The sequence below is a fragment of the Calidris pugnax genome, unplaced genomic scaffold (assembly GCF_001431845.1).
Source record: "Calidris pugnax isolate Ruff unplaced genomic scaffold, ASM143184v1 scaffold55, whole genome shotgun sequence".
NCBI classification, from domain to species: Eukaryota; Metazoa; Chordata; class Aves; order Charadriiformes; family Scolopacidae; genus Calidris; species Calidris pugnax.
In genome coordinates, this window is record NW_015090832.1 from 163,921 (window position 1) to 177,403 (window position 13,483).

The 13,483-nt window shown below is 45.4% G+C and overlaps 1 protein-coding gene across 3 annotated transcripts in view; it reads right to left on the reverse strand.

Moving 5' to 3' along the window:
• Nucleotides 1–2,448: 2,448 nt before the first annotated feature.
• Nucleotides 2,449–13,483, reverse strand: part of STK4 (serine/threonine kinase 4) — a 49,119-nt gene continuing 38,084 nt past the window's right edge. For 2 of the 3 annotated variants that reach the window (XM_014941277.1, XM_014941280.1), the window contains one exon: nt 2,449–5,637. In XM_014941277.1, coding sequence (XP_014796763.1) covers nt 5,479–5,637 — 159 coding nt within the window. In that variant the 3' untranslated portion in view covers nt 2,449–5,478. The remainder of the gene's footprint in view (nt 5,638–13,483) is intronic. The other variant, XM_014941279.1, reaches the window with a different exon arrangement.

Genomic DNA, 13,483 nt, shown 5'->3' on the forward strand with positions numbered 1-13,483 from the left:
TGCAGGAAGGAAAGGCTCCGGGCCAGCAGCGTTCCTGGGATCCCTCCTGCTCACAGGCTCCTCCAGCCCCCCTGATCTGAGCTCGGGGAGCACAAATCAGAGCCGGCTGCTTGAGTAGGTGGGTGTTAAATCAGCCTTACCCGTAATTCCGGTATTTGCTGAATTTCACTGAATTTTTAGAGTTGGAAGGGACCATAGAGATCATCTAGTCCAACACCCCTGCTGAAGCAGTACCACTCAGAGGATGTCAGATCATGCCACTCAGGACTGCATCCAGGTGGGTCTTGAAAATCTCCAAAGAAGGGGACTCCACACCCTCCCTGGGCAGCCTGTTCCAGGGCTCCGTCACCCTCACCGTGAAAAAGTTCTTCCTCATATTCAAGTGGAACCCTTTATGTTCCAACTTGTGCCCGTTGCCCCTTGTCCTCTCACTGGCAACTACTGAAAAGAGTCTGGTTCCCTCCTCCCTCAGCCCGCCCTTGAGATACTTGTAGGCATTAATAAGGTCTCCCCTCAGCCTTCTCTTCTACTATGTATGGAGACCAGTAAAGACACACACTGCTCTAAATCAATTCTTTTTTTTTAACAAATTTAAAACACTTTCTCCTGGTAGTAAGAAATCCCCAAGGCCTCTATATACTCTTGGGTTTACTTTAGCCTTTATCTGAACCATTGCTATCAACTTGGTTGCGAGACACATGTAAACTCAAGGCTTTCATCCTAATCATTTGAGATAGCCAAAGGAATAGCCTTGAAGAGGTGGAATTAAGTTCGTTGAATCTGCCTGGACAGGTCTCACAACTTCAGGGGGGCAGAGAAGCACCCCACCATCGATGCCTGCCCACAGCCAGACCTCCAACCTGGTCAGAGCACAGAGGGGGAAACCCTGTCCCTCTTTTGTTTCAAGATCTTCCCCTCTACGGTCAACGAGTGATGGTTCAGAGCTCATGAGCTGCTGGGGGCAGAGGAAAGGCTCATCCATCCCCTTGGTTGTGCAGAGACAGGTCTGTGAGAGGCTGCTCTGCTGCTGTGGCTGCCCTGGATGGGATTCAGGGACTCTGGGCTCCCTGCGCTGTATTGATCTGAGGGGAGCGGAACAGGCTGTGCTTCCCAGATGGAATTCAATTGTTTTAAAGTTTTTAAACAAGTTGGCTGTCTTCCTGGGCTCTTAAAGGGCAATTAAGTCACTTTCGGTCTGGAAAGAGCTGATGGGTGTTTCCTGGTTTGACTCTTATTTTAAAATTTTGCCAGAGTGATTAATGCAATGAAAAATTGTCAGCTCTCAAGTCAGGGCTGTCAGCCAACACTCAAAGCATTTATCTAAGCACACGCTCAGGCTCTTTTGGCCTGTGGACAGGAGGAAATGGGACAAAATGAGGGTGCAGGAAAGAGTAGCTGGGCATAAAGGACACTGGCACAGCAATACCTGTACCTTCATCCTGATAACCACTATGAGAGGAGAAAAACTGCTGCTTCTGTGGCTTCACAGGAAGTTGACTTTTCCCCCAAATGGGGAAAAAACTGGTTAAACATCAGCCCCAGCTCACGGCTGCCTGTCAGGTGTTGGTTCTGTTAAATTATATGCAATTAATTGTGCAGCAGGGGCCCTGCTCCCAGCATGAAGCCCCCCTGGAGCTGGGGGACTGCTGGGGCACTGGGAGAACAACCCTCCCGTGGGGGTAGGGCTCCCCGATATCCCGGTAACGTTGCTGAGAATATGGGAGAGCTCCAGGCTTTCCCAGTTACTAGAAATGCCCGTGGTCTCCCTCCCTTCGATTTCCACGCTCCTTCCTAACATTTAAAAGCTCAAATCTATTTTGTTTCTTCCGGGATTGCTAACCAGAGCTGAGTCCTGAATGAATTCTGTCTCCGCTTCGGTTAGTCATCCCTTCAGGACAGATTTAGTAACCGCTCAGGGAAACCACGTAGAAGCCAACAGTTCACTGTTGGAAGGCAGCACCCACTCACTGTCAGCTTCATCTTTTTCCGAGCTAGAAAGCTGGAAGCACAGCAAGTCAGCCAGAACGAGGAGAGCGAGCCTCTACCCTCACCTCCTGGGTAGGAAAGGGGGATGAATTGATACGTACCTGGTCCCAAACCTGACTGCGGGCTCCGAAAAGTGTGATGTGACAGCAGAGCACACCCTCCCCATCTGCCAGAGCGAACCTCCTGGGGGATCACAGCGCCAGGAAGGGCTCCCAGCCCTCCTCCATGTGGGGAAACAGCCTGAACATCCATCCCTCATCCTGCAGAACCGCCGCGGAGCTGGCAGCGCACCGACCTGCCCCCAAACTGAAGCAAATCTCTCCTCGAGGTACAAAATTAGTAATGTTTTAAGGCTAAAGAATTGCCTGTTCAAAAAAAAAAAAAAGCATATCTGACATGTTTAAACTTGACCTGATAAACCAGAGTATTTTAATGTGTAAATACGAGTCACGACGCCAACGCTTTCAGGTAAGGACAGTTTATTTGCCCCTTTGAACAAATAAGGCAAGATACTTGAGAAAGATCAAACAAAGTCTCCTGTATCAAACTCAGAGGAATGCAATAAAAGTTACTATTTCATACATATACAAACTAATGACCCAACACTTATATACAAACAGCCAGATCTTACAAAATAGCATTTCAAGTCAGCACTTTATGCCAGTGTTGCTAATTTCTTTGTTACAAAAAAAAGTTAAAGCTACAAACTTCACATTTTTAAGTCTCACATGACTGACATCATCAGTATCTCTGGGTTTTACAAGCAAAGATAATGGTCTGTGTCCAGAACGCTTTCAGCAATGCAGGTGGACCCAAGGAGCACATAAATGCAGCTTGACAATTAAGCAAGGTTTTTGCTTAAAAACCTCATTGGAACAGCTTTCCCTTACGGTACGAGCCTTGTTTTTAGCCTGGAGGACTCTGGAAGTGAGCAGGTACTATGCTCCCAGACAGTCTACAAAGGGACCAAAAAGGGAATTATTTTCTCTAACAGATTGAAAATCAGTGAAGGAGAAAATAATTCCTCTGCATTAGAGCTCCAAGCGCAAGAAACATCATCAAGTCTCAGCCACCGCAAGCATTTAAGAAAGGTTCAAAGACAGTTAAGCCATTGGACCAGTTGTACTTATTTTGGTTCATTTGCTGTATTTTAAGACAATCACATCAGCAAAGCAGAGTATTCCAAGAGTGCTTACATTCAGTTACAGCAGTCACAGGTTGCATATTCTGTAAATAGACACCACCCTGTGGTGTTTCACCTAAAACTTGGGTTTTCTAATGCCCTCCGATCACTAGAAAGTTACCTACACAGTGCAGAGGTAAAACTACTCCCAGCAGAATCTGCTCGATCCGTGCCACGTTGACCTGTCCCATATCCACAGCTCCGGGGGGGCAGAGCCATCCGAGTGACAAATCCAAGACCAGCCCTTGACCAGAGAACTCCCTCCTAAGCTGTGGGAGTTTCTTTGATGCCAATATTGCTCATAATAAACGTGTGTTTAGGGCAAAAGGCATTGCACGGGTTTCAGAGGAGCACTGTGTGAGCCCTGATGTTCACACAGCACCTCACCAGATCTCCTCAGAGAGTCCGGACTAAGGGATTTTAGTCCTTTAACAGCAACAAAGCTTTTAATTACTCGGTTTTCCTAATTCAAAACTTTCCCAATACTGGAGGCTATCCAACGGCTGGTTATCCCAGGATGTGCCTTGGCTCCCCACCTCCCCTCTCCCTTCGGGGAGCTGGTTTGCTGGTCTCTGAACAGCTGTGCTCGCACCGCGCGTCAAACCGACACCGACCGATGCAACCAGATCTGCAGAGGGGGTAAAAATGGCTTGGTTCCTTTCACAGCAACGGAGTTTACCTGTTAACAGTAGCCAAGAGTCTGCTCTGAGAGGAAAAAAAAAAAAAGAGAAGAGCCTACAGAGGCATGAAATGAACACTTCACCTCTCCAGCAGCATTTGATTCAGGAGACACTGCTATTTAGTTAATTATCTAGGTGAGGTACCAAGGTCTGTTTTGGAAGAATGACTGGAAACTGTTCCCTCTGTCAGAGCAAAACAAATTGGTAGAAATACTTGCTCTGTCCAAATATTTCATCGTATGCCAGATAAATCTAAAACTAGGTAATTCTGCTGTCACAGCCCGTGGGGCAGAGGCATCACTTGGTCTCTGCCCTGCAAACCAGGCTCAATTCTTCACTGCTGCTGTTCCACTCTCCACTCTAGTGGTGTGAGTTCATTGCACCATCCTCACAGCGATTGTACACGCTGGGGTGTCTCCATTGATTGAGCTATACTGGGCAGGAATGCAGGGAAATGTAAAGAAAGAATGCAAGAGCATCCAGAGGAATGGGAAGAGACTGCATCTCTTCCAGCAGGACATCAGTAATTGTCTTCTCGTTCAGACCACCTCCGCTCCACCACCATCAATACACACATTTGCTAATTCAACAAAAGTCTTTACTTTCAGTTCAACTTCTCTGGTGGGCGAAACCTCGCAGAAATGTGAAGGATTGTGAAATTAGGTTTTTATTCAAGCATCTAAAGATGTAAATCTGAAATGAAGCCCAGGAGATTATTTCACAAACTGTGGAGATATTGAAGTCCTCTCAGACAGAGAAGTACCTAATACCTGAGAGAGGTTCACACAACTTCCACCCATTTGAACACTGTTTCCTGCTCCTGAACTCCAACGTCAGTGGGGTCTCCCTGAAGGACATTTCCAGACAGACGGACAGACGAAGGGGGATTGGCTTCTCGATTGGCTTTTGGTTTTAAGTCGGTGTGGATTTTAAATTGCAGAACGTAATATCTGATGGAGGCACAACATGCTTTCTCTACTCGTGTTAATTCATAAAGTACACAAAAAGAGGACAAAACTGAGGTCTTGAAGAAACCACACTTGCTTAAAGCACACAGTGTAAGGCATGGGGCTTATTACAGGCTTTTTAAAAAATGAGATCTAAGTATCTTTCAAAAGGCTGGAACAGTTTACACGTGTTCTCACCTGCTCTCTTCAGTGACCTAAAACTTATCAGTACCTTAACAGTAGGATATAGTTAACAGCTTGAAATTGTGTCTGTGCATTGACAAAGAAAAACAAAACCAAGAACTACAAAAGATGCAGCCGTTAAATACCACAATCCGTATTAACTTAAAACAAAATGGACTCCTGAAAGTTCAGTTGAAAAGAGAGTGAGCCAACTTTCATTAGCCTATTTCTGTCCCTCTGATTTAAAAACAATCCCCCTAAAACCAGTAACAAAACTCCTTCGGAATAACGTTTTAAATATACAGCTAACATTAAAACATACCATCAGGACGTTGCACTTAGTGGCATTCCTGAGTTCACAAAGGTGCTATGGAAAAATAAATGAGCAGAAGTATTGCCCTCTATCTTGCTAGCGTATTTCAATAGAAATCAATCTGTTTAGTAGTCATAAAAGCGAGGAGCTGATTGTTTGAGGGTGGAAGAACATTCTACCAGTGGCTCAGAAGTTCTGCTGCCGCCGCTTCTTGGCTTCAATGGCATCGAGGATGGGCTGTCTCTTGGACTGGTACTTCTGGCGGATTTCTTCAATCTCCTGCTCCATCATGGGGTCCAGGGCTGAGAGCCTCCTCTGGAGTTCATCGACGCTCCACGTCTTCAGCTAGCAGGGGGGACAAAAGAGGGACAGACATCAGCACAGCCACCATCCACACACCCACAGGGATTCTGCTGCCCGTCCCAGGGTCACAACACGGCTTCCAGCAGGAGAAGGTGGCAGAGTCCTGCTCTCAGCGAGGCTGGCACGAGCCTCAGGATGCTGGGCTGCTTTTGCTCATTTTACAGATACATTACATGCTCTGTTTAGTGACAGCGCGAGCGCCTAAAATGTATAAAACAACCAGTGAAATGTTTCCCCCGTTGAGTTGTTTTCCTAACGCTTCATTTTGCAGGCTCAGAACAGAAATCCTGTATTGAGATGGAACAGAAGTGAAGTTCTCTCCCCCTCCCCTTTCCCTGCAACTAAACCTCCTTCTGCCAAGTGACAAAAGGAGACAGAAGGGAACAAAAAAAGAAGTCATTTGACAAAAGTTGCATTTGAAAAAAAAAAAAAAAAAAAAAAAAAAAAAAAAAAAAAAAAAAAAAAAAAAAAAAAAAAAAAGCATTTATGTGCAGTCAGGCTGAACCTCAGCCACAGTGAGGAATTCAGGCTCCTCTAAGCTAGAAATCCCAGAACACAGGCTCCAGGTCACTTTGGGTCAGCCTCACACCGATAAAATATGCAAGTACAATTTGTATTTCACCGTACACGTGAAGATGTCAGGCGGGTCTGGACAAGCTTCCCTTCGCCGAATTCCCTGTCTGCCTGCCCTTTGGTTAATTGGCTGCCTTGTGCGTGCCAGTTTGCTGAGTGCTGGCACAGGAAAGTTTTATTCCGTGATTAGAGATGCCAAGTGTGGCCTGGGATAGTCTAGACTGACCAGAGCTACACCCTTTACATATTATTGTAACATTACAACCTGTGGAACAGACAGGATTTTGGGATAATATTTAAAAACATGGACACTGAAAATGCTTCAAATATCCACCTAAGCATCTGTCCTTTTCCCACCCAAGACCAAGTGACCCCCAGAAACACCATCTCACAGCCACTGCAGAGGATGGGAATGACTGTCCTCACCACCTGCTTTCAGTGACCACCTGCTGTGGATACTAAGAACATGCAAAATGATTTGGTTTGGTTTTCTTTTTTTGTGAACAAAGAAGTGTCAATTTTCAGACTTTCAACAAATGTCATAATTAAGTGACTTATCCTCACTGCAGTTAAATGCAAGCGATGCTGCCGTCTTGGTTTAGCTGTTAATTAGTCAGCTATTGTGGTTATTCTTCAAGGCATTTCTGAACCAAAGCACACAGTGAAACGCTCACTGACTATTATAAAGCAACAACTGAATTTTTTACTGGCTGTTTGATGGCAGTTGTATAGTTTGCATCACTCCTTAAATACTACAATACGGAAATCCTGATCCTTCTTCCTGTGGTGAAAGAGATACCAGTCCCCAAACCACAAAGTCATCTGCTAGTCATTTCTCACAAGGTCTTTTGAAATTCTTCAGCATATTCTGCTAAAGATACTTCCTAGTTGCAGTTACAGGATCACGAATCCACTTTAATAATCCAGGCACACGCGAAATAAAACCTTTCTTGCAAGGGTATGCAGTCTTTCGGCCTCTCCAATCAGGCAACTGTTCATTAGAAAGACAAAGCACTTCCTCCACAAAGATATACATTATTTATACACATTAATGCAACTTTACCAGACAGCAGTTTAAGTTGATGCATGGCACCGGTTGCCTTTTCACACTAATTTATTATGGAGCAGGTAATTATTCAACATTCCCCTTCCTCACAGTCCAGGGAATTGAATAGTCAAATAAAAATGTAAAAAAGGAAAAAAAAAAACCAAACACATTAATTCGAGCACTGAGCACATATACTAAGCAGCTGTATCAGAGCAAAGGGCTGTCAGCTCACCCAGAGCACCCAGTGCTGGACTGCTGAAAGAGAGTTTTGGAACAGATCTAAAATACCTCGCTCGTGGCTTAAGCCAACTATTACAGAATCACAGAATCTTCTAGGTTGGAAGGGACCTTAAAGATCATCTTGTCCAACCATCAACCTAACTGACAAAAATAGACACCCGCACAACAAACAAGGAGCATCATCACTAAACCATACCTCCCAGCACTACATCAACCTGTCTTTTGAACACCTCGGGGCCTCAACCACCTCCCTGGGCAGCCCATTCCAATGGCTGAGAACCCTTTCAGTGAAAAAAATTTTCCTAATATCCAGCCTGAACCTCCCCTGGCGCAACTTGAGGCCATTTCCTCTTGTCCTGTCGCCTGTGACTTGAGAAAAGAGACCGACCCCCATCTCTCTACACCCTCCTTTCAGGGAGTTGGAGAGAGCAATAAGGTCTCCCCTCAGCCTCCTCTTCTCCAGGCTGAATAACCCCAGCTCCCTCAGCCTCTCCTCATAAGACTTATTCTCCAGACCCCTCACCATCTTTGTTGCCCTTCTCTGGACCCGCTCCAGCCCCTCAATGTCTTTTTTATGGTAGGGGGCCCAAAACTGGACAGATGTCAGAAATTGTCCTAGGGCTGCAATCTTCCATGGATGCTCCCTGAGCCTCTTCCAGCATCCTCCTGAAGTGCTGGGGGCTGCTTAGAGCCAGAAACAAATTGCCAGAGCTGGCGGACCAGAGGGCAGAGCAGCTTTAGAGCCACGGGCTCTCCAGGCCCTGAGAACGGGGCATGAAGAGAGAAAAACTGTCCTATTAATGTTCTCAAACAGGATCTAGCATCCGTGGGTACCGACAGGCAAAGCCTTTCTGCTCACTGTAAGGGACGCAATGGCTGCGACAGCTCCCAGGACTGCGTGTTTGTCAGGCCAGATGGCTAACAGAATGGAGCACAGCGGAGCCTGGGGTGGGCAAAAGCCTACGGAGAGATATTAATACCCACAAAGCGGGACGTGGGTTACCTGCGCAGACGCGCCAGGCAGAGGAAAGTAGCTGCTCGAGGAGACTGAGCACGGGGTGAACCCCAACGGGGAGGGTGGGAGAAGGGAGAGAGGCAAGTCCACGCCATGCAAAAATCTAAAAGCAGAGAAATACAGCCCGTGTGCGACGCTGCGCGTTGATGAGGATGCACTAATTACAGAGTTTGCAGCTGGAATAACGTCAGCGTGGCTGTGAATGCCATGTTGCTCCTAAAAGAGGCAGAGAAGCCAAAGGGCAACACTAGTAAAAGGTCCCGAATGTGACTGCTCACCAGAGATGAGCTGACAAGGGACTGACAGGCACTAATTACTAACGAGCACCCACGCAGTGGCAGGACACCAAGCCCTCTGCTCCCACCGTGCTTTGGCCCCACGACACCACCAGCCCGTGACCTGGGCTGGGCTATTACCCAGCTTGTCCTTCACTCGCACACGCGTCTTTAAAACAAAAAAAAAAATTGAAAAAAGAATGTTTAAAATGTGATGGCCTCCATTTCACTTCGCTGCGTGGCATTTCACGCTGAGCCAATGCCAGAGACAGACTTTCTCCCAGAAATTAAGTTTTTAAACTCTGGCATATCTGTCTCCGCAGCGGTAGACTCCTGGGACACTGACATTATTCTCTTAGAGAAACGCCAGAAGCAAAATAAGAAAAGAAGGACAAGGACAGAGCATCTCATGACAGACGGTTACTCAGGGTAAATCTCGGTGCTGAAGAGCTGCAATTAGAGCGGGTTTTAGCCAGGGGCTCAGTCCCATTCTGCTCCTCACTTCTCCTCAGCAATCCTTCTGTTGGAAGAAGTCATAAGTGTCTTTGTAAAAGCCATCTATTTTTGTCCACAGCGATCAAATAGCTAAGACAAACTTTTAAAGGAAGGAATCTCATATCAAATGTAAAGACGGATGTAAACTACTTGTTCTAAGGTTGGTCAAACACATCTATCAACAGGGAGAGGCAGCAAAACTGTTCGAGCAAGGTTTTACGTGCAGAAAGCTGATTTTTAACCATTTGATTAACCGCTGTATTTTCACTCCAGGTTTTGAGAACAATCTTAACTCTGTAAAAATGCCCAACTGATGATGGATGCCAGAGGTGCAGATGTTCCCATGGAAGCCCACAGCCACAGGGCTGTTTGCTCTCCTCGGGCTGCAGACACCCCTTGGCAGCAACATCTTGTTCGAATATGCTGATGATTTCTGCTCTGTAATTCAGAAGGACATAGATAATTACATCCTTCAGAAGGACACAACCTACAGCCTTTCCATGCATACGTAGTGACAACGGACAAATCAGGAACAGACCATTTGATATACAATTCCTTCCTGAAGGAGAGGATTCGTACGCAGGTCATGCCATCCCTTTGCCAGCATTTTAGACAGACTTGTATATAACTATTCTGCTGAACAACGTGCACCTCAGCAAATTGCTTCTGAGTTACTGTCCTTTCAAATCAGCTTTTTAAAAATAGGGGGAAAAAAAAAAAACCTACCACTCGCATTTGTTACAGTCAGGTAAAGCGTCACTGCAACATGATATTCTACTGAATGTAAATGAATCTAAGCAGCAAAAGGAGAATAAATAAAGGCTCTCTGCAGACACATTAGACACAGCCACAGGTTCCATACTCAAGGGCACCATGGTCTGAAATTTATACCTATGCAGTTCTGTCCTGAGCAAGAGGCGGTCTGAAAACCTGCCACAGTATTTTTAAACAGACCACGCCAGATTTACGCTTCACAGGAGATCTACGGTGAAACACAAAGCCTGGAGAGTTACCCCAGCCCCTCCCCTGTCCTCAAGAAAAAACAAACAACTCACAGTGGAAACTTTTTGATTTCGAAGCTGATGCAAAGGATTTATCACGGTTCTCTTGGACGCTGAAGAGTGCCCATGCCTGGTTTTCCTACAGCAGGGGCTGTAGCTTGACCAGTTTGGGACCTCACATGCTCCTCTGGTCCCTCAATGGCCCTTCAGCAGCACGAGGTCACCACTGACTCTGCACTACCAGCATAAATAGTGTGTCGTCCAGTAATCCCCAAGTCACTTCAGCTATCATTCTTATTTGCTCTTCTACCAAAAACACTGCTGGCAAAAACCTCTTGCCGCACGAATTATGAGCATCAAATAGACACGAGCTGTTTCCCAGCAGTTTTAGCACATTTCTCCCCAACAAGCAGAGCACTAACTCACCGGCTGCACAGGAATCAAAACATATTATCCTGGGCAAACGAAAAAACATGTTCCTCCTGCAACTTTCTTTTTACTTGCTGACACCGAATCTGATCCCTGGATTTAGCACAAAGCCTTTTCTTTGCATCTTTGCAACGTTTCATGCTGCCTGGGCTTTGTTTTTAAATGCTGCCTTAGAAGTCCTGAAACTTGTGCCAAACGTGAACCCTCCATCTCCAGGGAGGGGTTGGATGGATCCTGACTTGTGGAACAAAACCGGAATATATATGATATTGGGAAGATAGGGTTATTTTCCCCATGGTGAAAGTATTTGTTCTGCAGAAGGAGGATATTTTCAAGTCTTGATTTGATACCACAGCAAATCCTACAAATAAAATTAGGAAGCTGTTCTCTGCTTCTTTAGCCCTCTAGTCATAACCCTCTGCCTTCTAATACCCTTCATACCCTCTAATTTCTGCCAGTTTGAATACTTGTTTTCCACAAAATAGGCAGAGCATTTTCTGAATATCCCCCCCCAACCTTTACCACCAATGGCTTTTTAGAGAGGAAACACCCGGCTGCAGCAATTGCTCTGCCTTTAACCCAAATATTCCAGGTGGCATTTACTGCTCAACATAACTTGATGGCAAACTTCTAAGTTTTAAATAGCCTTTAGAAAAACTGGCTTCAGCAATTATCACTTCATAAGGGGCAGTGGGAGTTTGAAGACTAAAATACAGAAGTAATAAAATTGCAGCTTCCCACGCTACACAGGGAAATAAATTCTTAGTGGAAAAGATATGAGCTAGATAGGAACTAAAGAAAAAAAAACAAATTAATTGTCTATTTAGCACAGCTTTTATTGTTATATCTTCCTTTCCTGCCTAGTTTTATGCTGCAATCTCACAGCTCTTGACTGCATGCCCAGAAATCAAAGCCCCCCAAAGAAACCCAAAATATCTTGAACCACAGCAACAGGGAGCACAACTCATTTACCTGTGTGTATTTAGACAGGTAAAATCGAAACAGGGCTTGAAAAGGGTTTTTCTCCAAACCAAGTTATCCAAGCTACGCTAATCATTAAATGCAAAATAGAAACTCGCTGCCAGAGATAATGAAAACTATTACCACTGTAATAAAGTAGCAACAGGCTACTTTGGAAAAACAAAATGGAAAAGAAAATAAGCAACCAGGCCCACAATTGCATGGAGGCACAGCTGAGCCCCTCGCAGGAGGCTGCTGATTATCACATTCCCCACCAGAACTGGCTGCACATTAGAGGTAAGTAGAAAAGAATTCCTACAAATAGTCTATTAAGTGTTCAGATGTCCTTTGGGAAGGGAGGCTCTTCACAGAAGGGACTAATTAAACTCTTGCTTCGCTTGACCTTGGCTACCAGCAAGGCTATCAAGAAGCTTCCCTTCCGATAAAGCCAAGGGCACCCTCGTGGTTCCTCTCCGGCATCCTGCAGACCCGTTTGATGCATATCCACACCTCAACTTCTGAACTTCTCTTCTCTCACCTCCTCAAGCAGGGTTTTATTTTTGGAAGACGATCGCCCATTGGATGCCACTTGCTGCAACTATTTGTAGCAACCACCCCTGAGCGCAATTCAGGCTGCGGCGTGGGGGAGTGCATGGGTGCTACAGCCCGCCAGCCAGGAGAGGTGTCAGAACTCGGGGAGTCATGAATGTGAGCTCTGACAAGTGTAAGAACCGAGATTATTCTGGAATTAGCCCCTCTCTAACTTGAAAGACTGGTTAAACACGGTCTCAATTAAATGCTCGTATCAAATATACTGGGAGGAAACAGATCACTGAATAGTACTAGGCACTTTTTTTAAACCAGCAAAAAAAGCATTCAATTTCTCTGGCCAAAATTAAATGCAGAGGGTGATTTCTCATGCTAAGCAGTGCTCCAGACTTTAGGTCTCGAAAACGGCGATATAAATTGGTGTTGGAATAGCATGCCATTTTTTTTCCTTAGCATTTTTCCTGAAATGCTGGCTCAGTACCACTTGGCATACTTTCAATCACTGATCTAAAAATTAAGTGCCTTGTTCTCATTTATGTTTCTAGCATAAGGAGGCCTCAATGTAATGTATGAGCAGGCATTAACTATTTATTCACTGTAAGTTGACCAATGCAAGGGACACAAGAACCTAAGAACCTACAGGCACTTACCGCCCACTTGTCATCGTGATTGTCAGGTCCCTACAACTTCACAAATCTGTCAAGGAGCCACACTACAGAGGGGCTACGGTAAATCACAACAAACCCCAGTGCCTCCACAAACATTAATTATCTTGATTTTCCCTCCCTTTTAGCCATAGCACATCAGTGAAGTTTCTCGCTGTTATGAAAGCGGTGGATGAAATGCACTCACTGTGGGATTTCATGCAAGATTAAAAATACAGATATTAATCTTTCAAAGGATTTGAAAAATAAGTCTCAGCAGCACAAGCTTCTGCTTTTAATGCATCTTAATTATTTAGGCAATGTGCTAGCAAAAAAACATCATGGGCTGCAGCATCCAGCCAAGTCAAAACAGCACTGCGGCTGGAGCTTCCCACAGAAAGAGAACAGGATCTATCATCCGTGCACATCTGGAGACAGCTGTTTCAGGCCACCTCAGCTGGACAGCAGATGACTTCCCCCAGAGAAATAACTCCCAAGTTTCAACTAGAACAGCATCTGCTCTAGAGGCCAAGTCAATTTAAGGCGGTGCAAGTCTGGCAGCTGAAACAGTTCAGTGAGAACAATCTCAGCACGGCTTT